The sequence below is a fragment of the Podarcis vaucheri genome (genome assembly GCF_965113315.1).
Source record: "Podarcis vaucheri genome assembly, chromosome: 1".
NCBI classification, from domain to species: domain Eukaryota; kingdom Metazoa; phylum Chordata; class Lepidosauria; order Squamata; family Lacertidae; genus Podarcis; species Podarcis vaucheri.
The window spans coordinates 50,585,686-50,605,569 of record NC_138759.1 but is presented as its reverse complement, the minus strand read 5'-3'; the positions used below and the strand labels follow the sequence as shown (position 1 = coordinate 50,605,569).

The 19,884-nt window shown below is 39.0% G+C and overlaps 1 protein-coding gene and 1 long non-coding RNA gene across 22 annotated transcripts in view; one reads left to right on the top strand and one right to left on the bottom strand.

The window, feature by feature from the left end:
* GPHN (gephyrin) overlaps nt 1-19,884 on the top strand; it is a 241,340-nt gene that overhangs the window by 194,388 nt on the left and 27,068 nt on the right. For 13 of the 21 annotated variants that reach the window (XM_082224534.1, XM_082224549.1, XM_082224550.1 and 10 more), the window contains 8 exons: nt 6,074-6,116; nt 10,760-10,897; nt 12,622-12,714; nt 13,349-13,404; nt 14,000-14,119; nt 16,450-16,508; nt 16,682-16,835; nt 18,421-18,542. In XM_082224534.1, coding sequence (XP_082080660.1) covers nt 6,074-6,116; nt 10,760-10,897; nt 12,622-12,714; nt 13,349-13,404; nt 14,000-14,119; nt 16,450-16,508; nt 16,682-16,835; nt 18,421-18,542 — 785 coding nt within the window. Of the gene's footprint in view, nt 1-2,943; nt 3,007-6,073; nt 6,117-10,759; nt 10,928-12,621; nt 12,715-13,348; nt 13,405-13,999; nt 14,120-16,449; nt 16,509-16,681; nt 16,836-18,420; nt 18,543-19,884 lie in introns of all 21 variants that reach the window. The other 8 variants (XM_082224553.1, XM_082224548.1, XM_082224535.1 and 5 more) reach the window with 2 other exon arrangements.
* Nucleotides 8,065-10,752, bottom strand: LOC309535103. The gene is made up of 2 exons (XR_014221016.1): nt 10,406-10,752; nt 8,065-10,279 (listed from the first exon to the last, which is right to left on the bottom strand). It is a non-coding gene; the product is annotated as an uncharacterized lncRNA (long non-coding RNA).

Below are 19,884 nucleotides of genomic sequence, written 5' to 3'. Positions count from 1 at the left end.
AAGATTGTATTTGTCAGAGACGTAATCCCAAATATCAACATTGGATGAAGCTTGAATGTTGCTAAAATAATAGATACCAGTTGTATTCAAGTGAAGCATTTAAACAAAAGAAAACAGTAATTAAGATCTTATATTTCAGGGATAAATTTTAGGGTGTTTAGTTCTGTGCTCAATGAAAACGTCAGCAGAAGAACTTCATACCTATATGAAAATATAGCTCTTTTGCCACCAACTTTAATATTGTATGAAGGGCAATAAGAGCTCTGCATTTATGCAAAGCCACAACCTGTGGTATATTATACGAATAATATTTTGTGTGCAGACTTAAATATGCATAAATTTAAAAGAAAATTCTCACTTCATAGTTGCTGCTGTGCTTTGCTTCTCTTGCTTCCTTCATTATAGCTTAGATAATCCATTACCCTTTCCTATATCTTAGTCAACACTGTGTGTATATGTCTACTAATTTGCTTTTCTGCTGGTGGTTCCACATACTGCATGTCACTATGAAGATGAATTATAAGCTTTCCCATAAATTGTATAGATTATGGGTTAGCTTTCCACTATTCCTCTTGAACAAAATCACTATTCTCTGTCAGTGGCAAAAATTTGTTTTGATGTCAGTGTCCTCTGTACTGTATTAAATGTGAGCTGAAATGTTCTTCATAAGAGTTAGCTTATCATGTTGGCTTCGAAATTCTTCATCATTGTATAGCAATTCATTTTACCTTGACTCTTGGCTTTTAATTGTACCTGCCCTGTGCTAATCTTGTTATGATCTATAAAAGGTAAGTAATTTCTTGAATCTTTCCTAAAGATTATAGTCACATGTTCAAGGTTTCTCTCTGCTTTCTTCTTCAACTGTGGTTTTGGTTTGATGCCGTTGGTTATGTTTTTATTTAATTTTTCATGTTTAGCATGGATTTTTCATATAATTTCTTTTGTAGCATTAATCCCTGAGGCACTTTAATGTTACAATAAAAAATGAGGTGGATTTTAAAAACATTTATTGCTGTCAAATGTTTCATGACTTTGATCTATCATAGTTGGTAGCTATGTTAGCAAGTATGTTTTAACCATTCTCTGTCTGCTTTAAGTGTTTTATTTCACTTGTGGCTTAATGCTCATTTTTGTGGAAGAAGTGCTCCTCAGTGTTTAAAACACAAATATAACAAGAGTGCACTAATTTAAACCTCAAAACAGTGAAAGCAGGCTAAACATATCCAGACTAAACATACTCAGCTCCCTCAACCATTCCTCATATGGCTTGGTTTTCAGACCCTTGATAATCTTGGTTGCCCTCCTCTGCACACGTTCTAGCTTATCAATATCCTTCTTGAACTGTGATGCCTAGAATTAGATATAGTACTCCAGGTGGGGTCTGACCAAGGCAGAATAGAGTGGCACCATTACTTCCCTTGATAGGGGCACTGTACTTCTGTTGATGCAGCCGAGAACAACATTAGCTTTTTTTGCTGCAGCATCACAATACAGACTCATGTTAAGCTGATGGTCTACTAAGACCCCCTAGATCCTTTTCACATGTACTACTGGCAACCCCTATCATGTATTAGTGCAGCTGGTTATTCCTGTCTAAGTGAAATTCATGTTGTTAGTTTGGGCCCAGTTCTCCAATCTGTTGAGGTCATCTTGAAGCCCAATTCAGTCTTCTGCGGAATAGGATACCCCTCCCAGTTTGGTGTCATCTGCCAATTTGATGAGCATCCCCTCAACACCTTCATCCAAGTCATTTATAAAGATGTTGGACTACAATGGGTCTAGGACAAAACCCTGCAGCACTGTACTTGTCACTGTTTTCTAAGGCGATGAGGAACCATGAGTGAGCACTCTTTGGGTTCAGTCACTCAACCAGCTACAAATCCACCTAACAGTTAACCTCAGCCACCCCACATTTTACCAGACTCTCCAGAAGAATTTCATATCAAAAGCCTTACTGAAATCAAGATGCAGTACCTCCACAACATTTCCCTGATCCACCAAGCTTGTAAGAAAAGAAGAAGAAAAATGAGATTCAGTTGGCATGACTTGTTTTTGAGAAACCCATGCTGGGTCTTAGTAATCACAGCATCATTTTCTAAGTGCTCAGACTGGCTGTTTAATTACATGTTCCAGGACCTCTGTAGTCAACAGTGCTTAATCCCAGGTAAATGTGCATAGAACTGCAGCCTAGATATCCTGCAGTATCACAAAATAGAGAATTTCAGTCTACATATGTCTGCACACTGATGTTTGCACAAGCATGGAAAGTAACAGTATCAGCTAAATCTGTCCACATAATCGCTTCCTTTCAAACATTACCAGAATGATATGGGAAGCAGCCATACCAGTTCACAGTTTGCATAACACAAGAACCAAGTCTCACAGTAGCTTTGGATGGTTTGGATAAGTAAGTGGGGCATGAAATTCATTATTTTCTTTCTTTCTGTTCCTGTGCTTCCCTGAAGCTTCTAAAATAGAACTTTTGCTACTTACCTTGCAGTAAGATACACAACCTTTCCCTCCTTCAGGAGGATAAAGGTAGAGATACAGAAGTTCTATTTCATACTATGCACAGAAGTACAGAGGAACAGTACAAGGCACATGTTCTTCCTGTTCCCCTAAGTCCTGTAGCCGTTCTTAATTAAGGCACACGTGTATTGGAACAACGTGGTCTCTTTTGGCATTTAAACCCATTTTGAATGAGCCCATTTGAAATCCCGGGGCCTCCAAAACAGCCCACAGATTTGTCATTTAAGTAATTTGTATTTGCAAAAGAAAATTCCTCTCAGAGACTGCTTTTAAAACGAGCTCCCTATTTTTGCCACCTCCTTTTCAACATGGCTAGAGTGTTAGTCTGAGAGCCTTTTTAATATTAGATGAGTCAACCTACAAGTCTCAGCTGCTTTGCTCATTATAAATTTCTTGTTTTTGTCCATGCACTAGCTCCACTATAAATTGGAAGGGCTTAAAGATGAACTCAGGAGGAATAGAGGCTACGACTCGAGAGTAACTATTACTGCTCAAAGGAGCTATTTTCCATTCGCAAACTTAGCTTTGCGCTATGGTTTTGGGCTCCTTCTGTTTTTACACTTTGTTGCAGATTCTCTTGACTTCCATTTTTACTACTTCAGTATTGTCTTTACCATCTGCCCTCTTATCTGTGCCCTATGGATCATTTTTATATTTCCATACATCATTTTCTAGATTGTCTTGTGTTTGTATTTTGTTCTTGTACCTTCTCTCCTTTTAGGTCTGTGTGTTTTAATTATATTATTTGCATCTTGCCCATTTGTTTTTCCACCAGTTAGAAACAGCACCATTTTTTGCATACCACATATTTGGAATCTGAACCCAACACACACACACACACACACACACACGTGCACACATGTACCATTTTACCTCTTTGGTCAAGAATTGTTTTATGATAGATCTAATATAACAACTTCCTCTGTTATTAGAATTTATATTACTTTGATTCCAATAACCTGGGACGGGAGACCAACTGTGGGCCAAAATGTGGCATCATTATTTTATTTAAAATATAATTGTAATGTTTGGTGGAGACGGGTGGGTTTCTTTTGTTTTTGTTACTTTAAAACATAACATTTTTTTTCAGGGAAGGACAACCATAAGCCACTATAAGTTGCAACATTATTGTCATAATGTATTCCATTGTAATAAATAGAGTTGTGATAAATGATGTAGACCTCCAACTCATTGTGTAGATATATGTGTTTGGGGCAAGCTGCTGTGGAACAGAAGAAAGAGGTTTATAATTTAATTAAATTTACATTATCAATTAATTCAGGTATCCATTTACTCAAAAAGAATTGCAGGAACAATGATACAGTCCTCCTGCTTTTTCCTCTTAGTAATCTAAATATCAAATGTGCTTTATTTACAGGTAAATCTACAAATGCAATCTGGAATCTGAATTTTAAGATGTTCTTTTTCCTTTCTTCCTCCTTCAGAAGTTCCAAATATTTTTGAAGACCCATTGAGTCTTTAGAAGAACATAAGAAAGTTCTACTCCCAGATTCAGAGATCAGTATGTGCACAAATGCCTGCACAGATCTCTTATATGTGTGAATTCTAGGGTGGTTACTTCTCTGTGTGCACCAACAAATTCACATATCCTTTGACATTCTCCATTGAAATGAGGCAGGTGGTGTGTCTTATGTTTGTAAATATTTTATTGTTTGGCCCTGGAAGGGAAATCCAGTAAGTATGTCATTTTTCACACAGTACTTAAATCTAACTTACATCCTTTCCCTCCTTGATGCATTATTGAACATTTAACAAGAATAAAAATATTTGTCCTGTCCTGTCATTCACAGATTTAAGGAAATTACATCTGTAATAGTTGAGATTATAAATATTGTTGAGATTACTAGTATATCATAAACAATGTCATTAGAATTGCGCAAAAGGAATGCTTTCAAATGGTGATCCAAATGTTTTTAGTGGTTGCTAAAATATATTCATGCACTGGTATCCATGCATTATCTGCTCACTCCCAAATCATTGGTCTTCTGAGCATCTGTTCCAAATATTTCTAGAGCACTTGTGTAGATTCAACAGTGTGTGGGCCAGTTTAGATATAACACCAAACCATGGTTTTAGCATTACAAGCATGAGCTGTGGGAAGCCTTGGGCTTGCATACTTCTCCATCACACTTGTCCTCTGACACTCCAGAAGAGGAGATCTGCTTTCACATTATTCCCCTCTATTTCCAAACTCAGTATTGTAATCTATTAATTCATCCTGATTTGTTTGAACCATAGTTAAAATTAACCACAGTTCTCAGTGTTATGGTAATGGTGTTCTGGTTAGTTTAGAAGTACAAAGAAGAGGGGAAGGGTGTACAAGCCTGAGGCTTGGAGCGGTTTGTACACGTTTTGCTAAACTATGATTTAGCAATATATCCAGGCCAGTCTAGTAAATGAAAGATCAAAACCAGGTCCTTGTTTCATATAGATTCTATATACATTCTGCCTAGTGGTCCAAAAAGTCCCTAATGGAAAATCATATTATAGACTTAAGTAGGAGCAGTGTTTATGCTGGTATTTTTTATGTAAAACACCACCACCAAAGCAGATGGATAATACAGTCGTACCTTGGAAGTTGAACAGAATCCATTCCAGAAATCCATTTGACTTCCAAAATGTTCGGAAACCAAAGCACAGCTAATGATTGGCTGCAGGAAGCTCCTGCAGCCAATTGGAAGCCACAGAAGCCCCATCGGACATTAGGCTTCCAAAAATAGTTCGCAAACTGGAACAGTCACTTCTGGGGTTGCAGTGTTCAGGAGCCAAAACATTTGACTTGCAGGGTGTTTGGAATCCAAGGTACAACAGAAGTATCTCTTCAAAGTAGTTTTAAACACCTCAATATTATTCATATTCTTAGGAAAAATAATTGATACACTTGTGAAATTAAGTTGTAAAAAGTTACCAAAACCCAACAATTTCTTCTCATATTATCTTATTTTTATATCCTAGATAATTGATTAAAATAAGCTTCAGGTATCTTCAATAATATGTTAATATTTTTGTACTGCCAGATTTACTCAAACGTAATGCACACTTTTTTGGCCAAATTACGTCCTGAAAATTAGGGTGCGCATTAGATTATATTTGATTGCAAGCTTGAAAAACACTGCTGACACAAGGTTTTCAAGGTTTTGAAAACAGGTGTGCATTAGATTCACGTAAATACTGTGTGATTTGGAGTAAAATGCAAGAATTGGAACTAGTCACCTTTCTATCATGATTTGTAATGAAGCTTGAATTTAAATCTGTCATTAAAGTTAAATATGCATCTGGAAATATTACTTATTTAATCAAAGTTTGTTCTATTATAGGTTGGTTTATTTTTAATGCCTATGTATGATAAAGACGGTCAACCAATAATTGTATTAAGTATGTATCATGTAACAGATATAAATGGTAAAGTACAAAAAAGAGAGTAAAGCCTCTATCTCCAGGTCCCAGGAGCTTGCCCATTAAATTTCTATGGTGACTTGTGCCTGTTTGTTCTGCCTCACCAGTTTTGTGCTTGTCTCTACAGGTCCAATCCAGGTGCAGCAGTAAGGAGAATATCCTCAGAGCCAGTAAGTATTGCATACTTGAATGTTTCTTAGTAAATGGCAATTCATAGTGTAATATTCTAAGATTCTTTGCAATCACAATGAGAGTAGATAATATAATGCAGAACTGAGATACTTAAATTTATTTTAAAGCAACTTTTTAGGCCTTCTGTGGCTGCAGAAGATGCATGGGTTATGCATGTGGTTAAATAACATTTCCAGTGTTCAGAGCTGGAGGGAAGGGAAGGGACATCACAGAAATGTTTCATTGCTGGATTTACCGTGGAAAATATAGTACAGCTGAACAAAAATAAACATTATACAAATACAGAAAAAATAAACATTATTTTCCATCTTACTGTAGGTTTTATTTCATTTTTAAAAATATTTATTTATTTTATAGTTTATTATTGGTTATATTTTGAATTAGATGTATATGGGGGCACTGAAATCTTTTAGGTGCTTAGGGCACCTAAAGGTCTTAATCCGGCCCTGCCAGTGGTCATGAATAGACAAATGCCCTGAATACTTTTAAAGTCTTCCTATGACTAGTATAAGCAAAATCCCTTGGCCCATAAGACCCTTCCCCTTCCTCCCCACACATACTCGCTAAATCTGTTCTGCTTCAGCCTCTAGAGGTGATTTACAGGGAGAGAAAACAGGACGTCCCATTGCACTAGTGGGCCTTATTCCATGTGCAGAGAGTTAGTTCAATACCGCCCAAAATGTCAGGGTCCTATTAACATCATTGGGACATAATGGTAAATGATGGTTTATTTTTACTTGAACAAGCCTTAACTACTACTGTACCCATCCTCCTCTGGCCATAAGGAGATGAGAAGCTTTCACATCTGTTTTCAGTTAAGCACAAGTTACTGTTATGCCTGAACCTGGACTGTGGTTAATCTTAACTATGCTTTATTGAAACAAGTCAGGTTCATAACCATAATTGGAAGTTGGCTTGTTTCACGAACGGTTTTTAAGACCAGCCACTATTTATTCAGACATAACGCTAAACTATGTGGTTAATTACAAATCAAAGTGAAAGTTTCCAATCTCCTAATAGCCTAGTTGAAGAGTGGGGGAGGGAGTTGACAGGCCCAAGACTTCTTCATTTAATAATAAACCATAATTTATTATGACATCGAGATTGAGCTGTTATCTTTCACCAACCTAGAAATTGAGAATGTGAGGAAAGACCATGGGCAGAGCAGTCTTAAGGCTGCAGCCCTTCTTTCCATTTCTCTGCCTGGTCAGAATTGTGTTCCAGCTAAGCACAGACAGTGATGTATGCTCCTTGCTTGACCATACAGTAACATGGGCAAATGTGTATCCAGAAATATCACTATGAAGGGATCTTTGCAGATAAATGCAAAACAGTGTGCGCATGCTCACTCATGTGTGTACATCTAAAAATGTTTTGGGAGGGTATTTTGAAAAATATTTTATTGCACTTTTTCAGTTAATCCCAAGAAAGGAGAAGGGGGGGGGGCTATATAAACAACAATTAGGCATTGCTTTCCATCCATTTATTGAGCAGAGTAATTCCTTTGGAGGAGTGGGCAAAGGGTTGTATTCAGTGTAGTACTAAGTAGCTGTATCTGCACCCAGAATGACTTCCACTTGGACAACAGCACTTTCCACCCTCTCCTTCCTTCCACCCCTAAACCTGTTCTGGGGTTTCCCCATTCCTCTTCAGCATACATACTGCTTTGAAGAATATAATGAGTTACTTTAGAAGTTAACTTAAATCTGTTAGTATATGCAGCATGGAATCCCACGAGGCTGAAGAAACTCATCCTTGTAACCGTTGTTCCCCTTGACAACAACTATACAGTATAAAAAATTATACAGTGTTTTAAAATAAAATCTGAAGCTGTCTCTTCCTGTTGATCTTCCTGATTTTTTCCTTTCCAACTTTTCAGTCTCTTGAGGTTGGTTAATAATGAATCACTCCTTGAAAAGTGGCAAATTACAGAAATCAGATTTTATTTGGAGACTTAATTTCCATGAGTGTTTTCAACTATGCACAGAAGGAAAACCAAATAAATGCAGGCTTTGGTCTTCTTATAACATTTTATTTTATTTTTCTTCTTTTAATTAAAAACAGAATAAAATTGCAAGATAATAAAATAATAATTATAGAAAGCTTAAAAAAAGAATGAGTGACTTAAAATATATTCCATGGTGGAATACAAAGTTCGTATTTGTAACAAACATACAAATATTCATGAATGTTGCCAATTAAACTCCTATTTACTGGGAATGTGCCAACCACAAGATTGTTTGGTCAAGCAGAAGCAAAGTTGGTGGCATGTATTTTATGAGTCAGTTTATCGTGACTTTTTTAAACCATGGATCCGTAGAATGACAAGATTTATCCTTCCATCCTTGGGAGATCACTAGATGAGTGGCAACCAACAGATACAAAATTAATTGTTGAGAATCAAGGTCAGCATTGGAACTATCAAAATTTGGTAGTGTCTAAGATGACTTGTTTGGTGGCAATAATACCAATCTCCATTACAACTGGCTTCCAGAACTTGTGTACATAGTTACATCCCCACCGCATATGCCAATATGTTCCTCATACCTTACAATCCCACCCGCATAGGAGGGAACCAGATCTTGCAATATGAGCTAGTTGAACCAGGGTTAAAAACCAACAGTGGACCACCTTTAAAAAATTATCTCTAATGTTAGCAGACACAGACCTAAAAGGACGGGTGGACCAGATCTTAATTCACTGAGAATCATTCAGAATCGTCTCCCATATTAATTTAAAAGTAGTAAGTGAAGAGAACTGGGATTGTATCAGTAGGGAATATATCACAGAGACCCTGCCTTCCTTGGCACTTGCTGCAGCTAGATGCTTATAAGCTTTCAGGGCTCTTCTTTTATTCTTCAAGTAAATATTTTGCAACCATGATAGTAGTTTTGAATTTCATGAGAAATAATTTTAATATTGTGATTGATCCTTTTGTTGCATTTAGTGAAAGTAATGTCCACAAATCAGCATCCATTGAAGGGTGTTTGCCATTAATCCGAAGTATGCTAAACTTAATATCACATAAAGGCTGTTTTGTCCTTGTGTTATTAACACAATCAATAAACCTGAACCTGAAGCAAGATGCCAGCTTGAGTAACAGAAAACCTTAGAAAATTAGAGCCTTTTTCCTCTGACCTTAATTAAGTCTCCAACAATTGACATGATTTGCCACAGAAATATTGCTTAAGTCATAGGAAGAGCTGAATAAAAAGCCAATCATAACAAGCACTATCATAAAAATGAAATAATGACAAGATAGTGTTAATTGCATGTTTAGAGAAACATGGCATAGTATTGATTCAAAATGACTCTCCCAAATTAACAACAATTTTGCTTCCAAAAGCTTCTGATTTTCTAGATAATAAAGTGACTTAGTGTAATTTGTCTTTGAGATGGAAATGCTTATTTAATGTCACCTGCATATTAGCACTTCAGAATATGGCATTTCATTGTATGTGAGCATGGGAGAATTCTTGGAGATATCTGTCTCAGTTCTGTAAAATATTAAGAGAACTTTTAGGAGATAAGCAATGTAGGTGTTCTAACTCATTTGCATCTTAAACACACTTTGGTGGTCAATAAAACGTCTAATGGATTCTTCAATAGAATAGTCACTTTAACACTGTTTAACATTACCAGTTCTGCTGATTACATGCTGTATTCCCAGTTGTGTCTGGGTTGTTGTTTTTTAGTGTGGTACTTTATAAATCAACAGATCTAAACTGATGTGCACCTTTAAATGACGTTTTCATTTCCCAGCTGGATGTAGTCAAGAATTTATTCCTATTCAAATGTTACTCTTGCTTAGGACATAAGTGTAGAGTGAGGAGCAGGGCCACGCTTTTAGCCCTACCCTCACATTGATTTCCCCACCCCCAACAGCCCGTGTGGTACAGAGTTTTGTAAAATGGAAGCTCAACACATGAACTCCTGCTCACAGGTTAGGGACTCATAGTGATTGGGACACAATCACAATTAAGTTTCCCAATCTTGCAGAGCTCCTACTCATGAACAGGAGATTGCATGTCGGGCTTTCTTTTCATACAACCATGTACAACCTGGCAGTTGTTGGGAAAGATGGAGCCCAGAGTGCACATTTAGGCCCTATGTGAGAGTACTGTGTGCTGTACAGTTGTATCTTCAGATACAGATACATTCTTCAGATACAGGTATCTGAAGAAGTGTGCATGCACACGAAAGCTCATACCAAGTACTAACTTAGTTGGTCTTTAAGGTGCCACTGGAAGGAATTTTTTAGTTGTACCTTGGAAGTCGAACAGAATCTGTTTCAGAAGTCTGTTAGACTTCCAAAATGTTTGGAATCCAAAGCACGGCTTCCAATTGACTGCAGTAAGCTCCAGCAGCCAATCAGGAGCCACGGAAGCCACATTGGACGTTCGGGTTCCAAAGAACGTTCGCAAACCAGAACACTCACTTCCGGGTTTGCAGCATTCAGGAGCCAAAACGTCCGAGTACCAAGGCATTCGGGATCCAAGGTAAGACTGTATTGTTGGCAAGCAACTGTTAAGGGGCAGCGAAATGTTTATATCACAGTGTTATCTTCCTGAGAAAATACCATGTTTCTTTTCCCCCTAACATACATATTCATCTTCTGCAGGTCATAGTGCTGTAGACATTACAAAGGTGGCAAGAAGACACCGTATGTCTCCATTTCCATTAACATCTATGGACAAAGCCTTCATCACAGTGCTGGAGATGACCCCAGTGCTTGGAACAGAAATAATAAATTATCGAGGTATTTCATATAACCTCAAACATCCAGAAAGTAAAGAAGGGGAGCATTGTTGAATTTTTATTTACTTGCTTTTTGTGTAGTGCATAGCTCTTTAGGGTTCGGCACATTTTATATACAAGAGCCAAGTTCTCACATCACACTAATCCATTGGTAACATAACCCAAGGTTGATAAACCAACGAAACAAATCATGGCTTTTGTGTGTGATTTGTTCACGGTTAATAAATAATGTTTAAGCTACAGGACAGGGTTTAGACAATCTAGTAAACCGTGGTCTAATAAATCATGGCTTAGTTGCATTACATGCAAAGCAGACCCCCATCTTGGTAATCTTTACAACAATTATTTAGTTGGAGTGGATGTGTTACTATCCCCATATTGCATATGAGGGGACTGAATTTGAGAGAATGGTTTGCCTACAGCTTAGAATTGTTGCAATTTGGTCATGGGAACCCTGCTTCACTGTTTAGTCTCTTGAAGCTCAAGTAGAGATTAGTATCATGACAAAAGTATGAAAATATCTGAAATATTGGCTAATGAAAAGGTACATATTTCATTGCAACTATGTACATATACTGCTGTTTGTGGACAGCCCCAATCAGAAGCAAATTAGTGACTTAAATAGCAGAGATGAACCACAATTGTTGCTAAGGCCTGAAACTATAGAAAAAAGGCCTATTTTGCCACCTCAAGTACCCATCCAACAGAACTTTTCCAAGTGATACAAGGTTGCTTTCATCTGCCATAGTTAACCCAGTCTTTGAGCCTTCAGAGACCTACTGTGTCAAATTTGCAGGGAATTTTGAAGGGAAGAAATCACCTGTCTTCATGTGGACTTGAATGACACATGTCTGTTGAGGTGTCTTAATATACCATCGTATACAATTTTCTTCTGTTAGTTTCAGCTATTGATGCTGAAGATGTGGACAAGACACTTGTAGCTCTGCAGCCTACTACATGCCGTCTTGACCCACATCAATCCTGGCTGCTTTGTGTCAGCTGTGGAGGGTTGACTGGGTGAATCGAGGGGTGTGGTGACCACTTTATTACATGGTGATGTGTACCCACTGCCTTGAAGGACATAGTGGTGCAGCCAGTCACAAAAAAAGTCTGTGCTAACTACCTCCCAGGCACCAATAAACCATTTTTGGGCAAGGTGATTGAGAAGGTAGCAGCAGTTAGGATATAAACTAGGGGAGGAATTGTTCATCATGAAAGCTGCTGTTATGCTCACAGCTAAGAATAGCATGTGGTATACAGTATTCTCTTTTCTGAATAAGTTCTCCCCCCCAAAAAAAAACCTAGCTTTCTGAGGATAGAATACAGTTGGGGAGGTTTGTTCACCCTCTTGCACTCCTTGAACAAAGGATGGATAAGTAAATAAGAGGTTGACGTCCTTGCTCTCACTATCTCCATATTAATTGTAATGTAAATTGATGGCTGGCTGAATCTAATCTTTTACCTCTGTTCCAGACTGAATTTCTCTAGTCACTAATTATCATTGACATAAATTGAAAGCTGCTTTTATGCCAGGAAACTGTGGCCCTCCAGATGTTACTGGACCACAACTCCATCGGCCATGCTGGCTGGGGCTGAGGCCAACAATATCTGGAGGACCACACAGTAGCAGTATTAGCAGTATTGTGCACATATGAACTTAGTTTGTCATTGGAACTGTTTTGCAGTCAATGTTTGCTAACAAAGATTTTGCCTCTCTCATATTAGATGGAATGGGCAGAGTCCTTGCCCAAGATGTTTATGCAAAAGACAACCTACCACCCTTCCCAGCTTCAGTAAAAGATGGCTATGCTGTCAGAGGTAAATACTCGTGGTTTTGACCATGAAATAATGTTTTTGAGAGTTCAGCTTTACACTAGATTGCTTTACATGTTCAGTGGTGCCCAAAGGGCAAGGGGGCACGTTAGTCCTTCCCTTTATGAAATTGATTCAGGTTAGTTACAGAACAAACACAAATAGTCTTTACATGTTTTTTGTACATACCTTTAAAAGTAACTTTATTTGAAGCATTGAGCTGTGTTCTACTCAATATTGTTCTTTGGGGGCTTTTTTAATTAGCACCCAGGGTGAAGGAACATGAAGGAGAAGGAAGAGATATCTGAGAGCTGTCCCCTCTTCTGACCTTTTTCTGGCCAACAGAATGTGGGATACACAGCCCTCTCAACTGCTAGTGCTGTTGTTCAACACCAGTAAATCTTGGATAATCCAGAATCTTATAATGGAAAAGGAGTCCTGCTTGGTGTAATAAAAACAGGGAGAGAGATGTGGAACAACTTGATAAACTCTTCACTTAAAAAAAAAATTATAGAAATCATAATTGCCAATTGGATTTGGAGTTGGGGGAAGAGTTATGAAGTAAAGAACAATAGTAATAATCCTATTAATGTCTGTTTAAGCAACAATTGTAATTATCTTGTTGCTGTATTATTTATAGCTGCTGATGGACCTGGGGATCGTTTCATCATTGGGGAATCCCAAGCTGGTGAACAAGTGAGTGCACTATATTTTAATTTTCCTTTGTTGAAAAGTGTTTTCCCCTAATATGATATGATGTACAGTACACATTTCACTGCTTTTAAAAAGGAAGTGTAAATAATTTGTGATGATTCTATAGACAGCCTAGTTTGTAGAGCATGTCAGCCGCTAGCTGCCAGTTAGTTACCAAGCTAGGCTGAAGGGGCTAGTACTGGTATACACAGCTCTATAAAGCTTGGGTCCAGGATACCTAAAAGAGTGCCATACACCCTACAAACTCACTGTGTTATAAAGGAGAAGGTATCCCACAGATACCATCTGATTAGCAGGTCCATTCCATACCATGTCAAAAGCAAGTCTCTATTGATTTTATATATGCACTGTTGTTGCTTTAAACTGTTTTATATAAATATAATTTTTAAATTGTTTTTATATATGCAATTTGTTTTAATGGTCTTTATGTGAACAGAGCTAATCAAAATTTGGCAAAAAAAATGTCACTAATAGAAAGACTTTTTTCATTCCAAGTTATTTCTGCATAATTTAGTGCCTCTTGGGACCTCTTGTTCCTTTAAAAAAAATTAAAATTACATTCCCTGATATTTTTCAGCCAACTCAAACTGTAATGCCTGGTCAGGTAATGAGAGTTACAACTGGTGCTCCAATACCCTGTGGTGCTGACGCTGTGGTGCAGGTGGAAGACACAGAACTCATCAGGGAATCAGATGATGTGAGTAAGAACGTTAAAAATCCTTGTTCCTGCTACGTACAGCAGCATGGCTCCAGAGAATCACTCAGCAGTCCGTAATCAAATAAGTTTGGCTATACATAGAAATACACATTTGAAACAAATAACAGTTTGTGCAATTTTGCAATCTCTGTTCTTGCTTTTGTTTGCATTGAATTTTTATCATTAATTTTGCCTTGATTGGATTGAGGCAGGTAATGACTAGGACTCATGAGAGCAGGATGAGGGACTACTGGAAGATGGGGGACTGAGATATTTCATTTATCCTATACTACATAGGTCTCAAAAATGCTATTTAAAGCTTTAGCAATTGCATGCTTAAGAGATCCCTCCAGAATCCTTAAAAATCCACCCCTTATTATTGTTGTTGTTGTTGTTGTTGTTGTTGTTGTTGTTGTTGTTGTTGTTGTTATTTGAATTTATATACCACCCTATACCTGGGGGTCTCAGGGAGGTTCACAGAATTTACCACATGTAGTAAGAGTATTTTTATTATTTTTATTTTTAAAAGATAATTGGTTCTCAACCTGTCTGTCAGCTTATCACTACGAGAAGGAGAGGTATATCCTTCCCCACACATCTATTTTCCCACTAACATTGGGTCATCAGGCTGAGCTCTAGTTCCATCTGAAGACAGAAGAAAAACTAGGCAGCTCCCATTTCAGTTTCAGAACTAAGGACTTCAGACAAACGGAGACACATTTTGCTCCTTTCTTCCCACCCCTACTCTGAGCAAGAAAACAATGCCATCTGCATTGCTCAGATGGATACGCGCCTGCAGAGCAATGGCAATTCACTCTACTGGGGAAGGAGCTGCCTCAGTGGCCTTCTTTACCCTTGCATGGGTATGCGGGATGGATACCTGAGCTCCCAGCACATTTATAAGGCACTATAAAATGGATGTTTTCACCGAAGCAGAAGAAGCAGGCCCTCCCACAGTCATGGTGCGTATTGTTGCAGTTAGGACCTACCATAACTGGGAAAGCTTTTGTATATCCCAACAAAATGAAACTATGATGTCAATGGGGAAATGTACAATGGGTACCTGAAGGATAGTTTTACATTGACTACATAGGGTCCACACCTTAGTATGGACTGCAACATGATGTTTTGATGTTTTTACAGCCCAGTTGGCAGCAGCTCTTCTTAAATTCTAGTAAATTAGAGTTAGGGAAGTAGGCAGCTAGGTTGTTTCCTTTAATGCATGTGTGTGACCTTGATGGCTGTTCAGGCTTGGATAATCCACAAAACTGAAATGGGAGCTGCCTACTTCCCAAGAGTTTTCTCCTATTGTTGCCCAGCAGGTGGAGCAAGAGCTCCACCTGATGACCCTGTGATGTCAATGCAAAACTACCCTTTAGGTGTGTAGCAATTAAGCTTTTTCTTTTATGTTTCGTGATTACTGAGCCGGCATGTAAACTGTTATTGGTTTCAATATTAGTTTCAATAAGTAAAGGTAAAGGACCCCTGGACAGTTAAATCCAGTCAAAGGCAACTATGGGGTTGCGGCACTCATCTCGCTTCAGGCCAAGGGAGCCGGCGTTTGTCCACAGACAGCTTTCTGGGTCATGTGGCCAGCATGACGAAACTGCTTCTGGTGCAATAGGACACTGTGATGGAAGCCAGAGCGCACAGAAATGCCGTTTCAATACAGCCCAGCTCTTCTTAATATTCTGAATCAAATAAAGAAGACACAGTGGGAAATTAATCACTTTTTCCAGCACAATAGACTCAAAACTACAGTAGGATTTTAACATTCTTTAGAACACGTTTTTAAAGCAATACAGGCAACCCCCCAGTTTACATGCGAGTCGCATTCTGGGTCACTGCGCGTGACGGTAGAGCGGGCATAAGCCTGTTCCACCCCTGCCCCACTCCTGTTCCGCACTCTTTTCTGGCCACTTAGCGGTTGCTGTGATGCGTGCAGTTGCAGTCATGCATAAATTGGACACACGTAACTCTAACATAAACGGCGTTCCGTGTGCTGCGCTGGCTCGCCAGATGCAGCTTTGTCACGCTGGCCACGTGACCCGGAAGTGTCTCCGGACAGCGCTGGCCCCCGGCCAATAGATGTGAGATGGGCGCACAAACCCCAGAGTCTGTCAAGACTGGCCCGCTCGGGCAGGGGTACCTTTACCTTTAACTCTAACATTGCATGTATGTTTGAATTATATGAGCTTAAATCTGATATGAACAGAACGTTCTATAACATACCTTGAGTTTCATTCATACCCAATGAAGCCTGATAAGAGACAGTACCTTATTTAACTTTGTTTAACACATATGAAGAAAGCTTGCTTCCTTTATTGCAGGGCACCGAAGAACTTGAGGTGCGCATTCTGGTGCAGGCTCGACCAGGCCAAGATATCAGGTCAGTGAATTACGTGTTTTCACAACTGCATACTGCTTTTGAAAACTAAAATAGCAGTTTAATATGTTTCTAGCATAAACAGCTTTTGCAATTTTATAAGTTTTATCAGCCCTGCTTGGTGTTTGGTCAGATAACTTGAATCCATTTTTTTCCCTTTTCTGATGCATTTCTAGACCTATAGGACATGACATTAAAAGAGGTGAATGTGTGCTGGCCAAGGGAACCCATATGGGTCCATCAGAGATAGGTCTCCTAGCAACTGTTGGAGTAACAGAAGTTGAAGTTAACAAGTTTCCAGTGGTTGCAGTAATGTCCACAGGGAATGAAGTAAGGAAAAATCTGCTAACCAAACTTCTACAAGCATGGCAGTTGTATTTTGACAAAAGCTGCCAGCACCTTTTTATGGACTGTTTCCAATGTTAATGATGATTTTCTGCCAAAAACTATTATTTTTGTGCCTGCTTTCACAGGAAGATTCTGTAAATGTGCTATATTTACTTTATATGTATGCACTTAATGCAAAAGTAAAAAATTAACCACCATTACCCAAATGTTTAAAACCAAAGATAAACTTACATGGGTTGGAAAATAAAGAGGTGGGACATTGGTTGAGAAAGCGACGCTGACCAGGAAGAGATGTAATTCAGTGTTCAATAGAAGAAATACTACAGCTATACACCTATGGTCAAAGGTGGAAATTCCCAACAAAAAGCAGAGGTTGGGTGCTAGAGATTTGAAGTAGAAGGAGACAAAGAGGATGGGGAAAGGGTGATACAGTTCATGGTTTGGAGAGGGCCTGATGCAAAGCAGTGTTTATACCAAACATACAGAACACTTGTGATGAAAAGATTCAGACTTTCCCCTTCTTCCCACATCCCCACTACCAAGATTTCTCTTCCCTCTCCTTGGTTCCACTACCAGCAACATCTTGGTCTTAACAAGGTAGCAACTCAATGAATAGTTCAAAGCAGAGAGAAAAAAAGTTTGTTATTAGCTTGCCATGGGTTGTTTGGAAGAAATAAACCACAAATGCTGATTCATACACAGTGTTCAATAAGTCCAATAGTAATGGGCACATTCTGCGATAGAGAATTTTATTGTTGCGAGCAAAGTACCGTAATTTAATTATATTTCTAAATAGTACTTGGTTTCAAACAGCTCCATTTGAGATACTGGCAACATAATCCTTATCCTGAATACATAAAGCATACTTCCCAACAAAATGAATATTACAGACTAAATCTACTATCATTTTATGATCTGAATAGAAAGTCAAATAAAATAATAATAATAACAATTTATTATTTATATCACGCCCATCTGGCTGGGTTTCCCCAGCCACTCTAGGTGGCTTCCAGAAGAATATTAAAATACAATGATTCATCCAGTATTAAAAAGCTTCCCTAAACAGGGCTGTCTTCAGATGTCTTCTAAAAGTCTGATAGTTATTTATTTATTTGACATCTGATGGGAGGACGTTCCACAGGGCGGGCGCCACTACCGAGAAGGCCCTCTGCCTGGTTCCCTGTAACTTCACTTCTTGCAGTGAGGGAACCGCCAGACGGCCCTTGGCACTGGACCTCAGTGTCCGGGCTGAACGATGGGGGTGCAGACACTTCTTCAGGTATACTGGGACGAGGCCATTTAGGGCTTTAAAGGTCAGCACCAACACTTTGAATTGTGCTCAGGAATGTACTGGGAGCCAATGTAGGTCTTTATGTGATCTCAGCGGCCACTCCCAGTCACCAGTCTACCTGCCACGTTCTGGATTAGTTGTAGTTTCTGGGTCACCTTCAAAGGTAGCCCCATGTGGAGTGCGTTGCAGTAGTCCAATATCAAAACATCTACATCTGTTTTATGTTTTATTCGCTGTGAAGGTGAATATTCAGGTATTTTGATTCTGGTTTTATAGCTATTGAATCCTGAAGATGACCTGCTACCAGGAAAGATTAGAGACAGTAATCGTTCAACTCTTCTAGCAACAATTCAAGAACATGGGTACCCAACAATCAACTTGGGGATTGTGGGAGATAAGTATGTACTGCATGTTTATAACTCTTTGACTTATTTTCCATACAGTGGTTATTTTAAAATATCTGACAATGTCGTATTTTGTCCTTGGAAGCAGAATTGATTTCCTGTAGTGAGAAATATATTCCTCTCTGACTAGGGAGTTCAACGACTTGGAGCTTTAGCCGTTTGTGGGTTCAGACTTTTTCCTTACCACTATGGGTTTTCCAAACTAATTTCTTTTTAAGCAAGAGCAGAAAGTTCTTTCCATTGATTAAAAAAACACTACCTTGCCACCCACCTCTCCCAGATGGTGAACGGGAATGTGCTTGACTTCACTGAACTGGGATGCTAAGTTAGGTTCAAGCCTGTAAGGGATGGAAGGTTCAGGAGATGGGGGGGTGGGACTAACTGTAAGGTGCTGTAAGGTGGGGGGGGGCATGCAGGCACAGGCACATCTAAGAGCCAAGGATGGGGTAGACTGGGATGACATAGATTCACTGGCACGTGTGAGAGAGATGCAAAGATTTGTGGAGGGATATGCAGATGATCATCAGTAAAGTAGAGAGAATGTCGTTGTGTGATAGATTCACATAGAAATGTACTGAGAGATGGGGAAAAAGAAGAAGACTGATAGATATACCAGCTGGGACATGGGGAGACCAGCAGGGTTCAAATCTTCAATGAAGTCAGATGGGTGACCTGACCGGTCCCACAGGGTTGTTGTGAGGATAAAATGAGAAGGGGGAGAACCATGAATGCCACCTTGAGCTCCTTGGATGAAAGGTGAGATATATGTGTGGTGAATAAATAAATACAATTAATGAGACAGGGAGAAAGAAAAGATGAAGGAAAGAAAGAAAGAATAAGAAAAGGCCAAAAAGTTGAAGTCCTAAGGATGTTAGAGAATGGCCATAGCCAGAAGCATACCTAGGGATTGGCAAAACTTCCCCCCACCAGATGCACAGGCTGGGGGGGGCAAAAAACACCCCATAAATCTGTGTCAAGTTTTCTGTGTAAGGTGATAAGTTTAGACAAGAGCTGGGAGCTGAGTGGCAGGAGAAATGGCAAGGCGATATGATGGTAGACCAATGAAGAATATGGTGCTTGTGTGTGTGATGATGCAGTGCTGCTGTCATGGCAAGCTCAAACGTGAAATGTTTTTAAAATGTATTTGTTTGTCATGCCATTTATATCCCACCTTCTCCTAGGATTTCAAGGTGGGGTATGTAGTTCTCCTCCTCCCCATTTATGCTCAAATTCTGTGAAATAGGTTAGTCCAAGAACAGTGACTAGCCCAAGGTCAGTAAGCTTCATGGCTGAGAGAGAATTTGAACCTTGGTCTCCCACACTATAACCACTACGC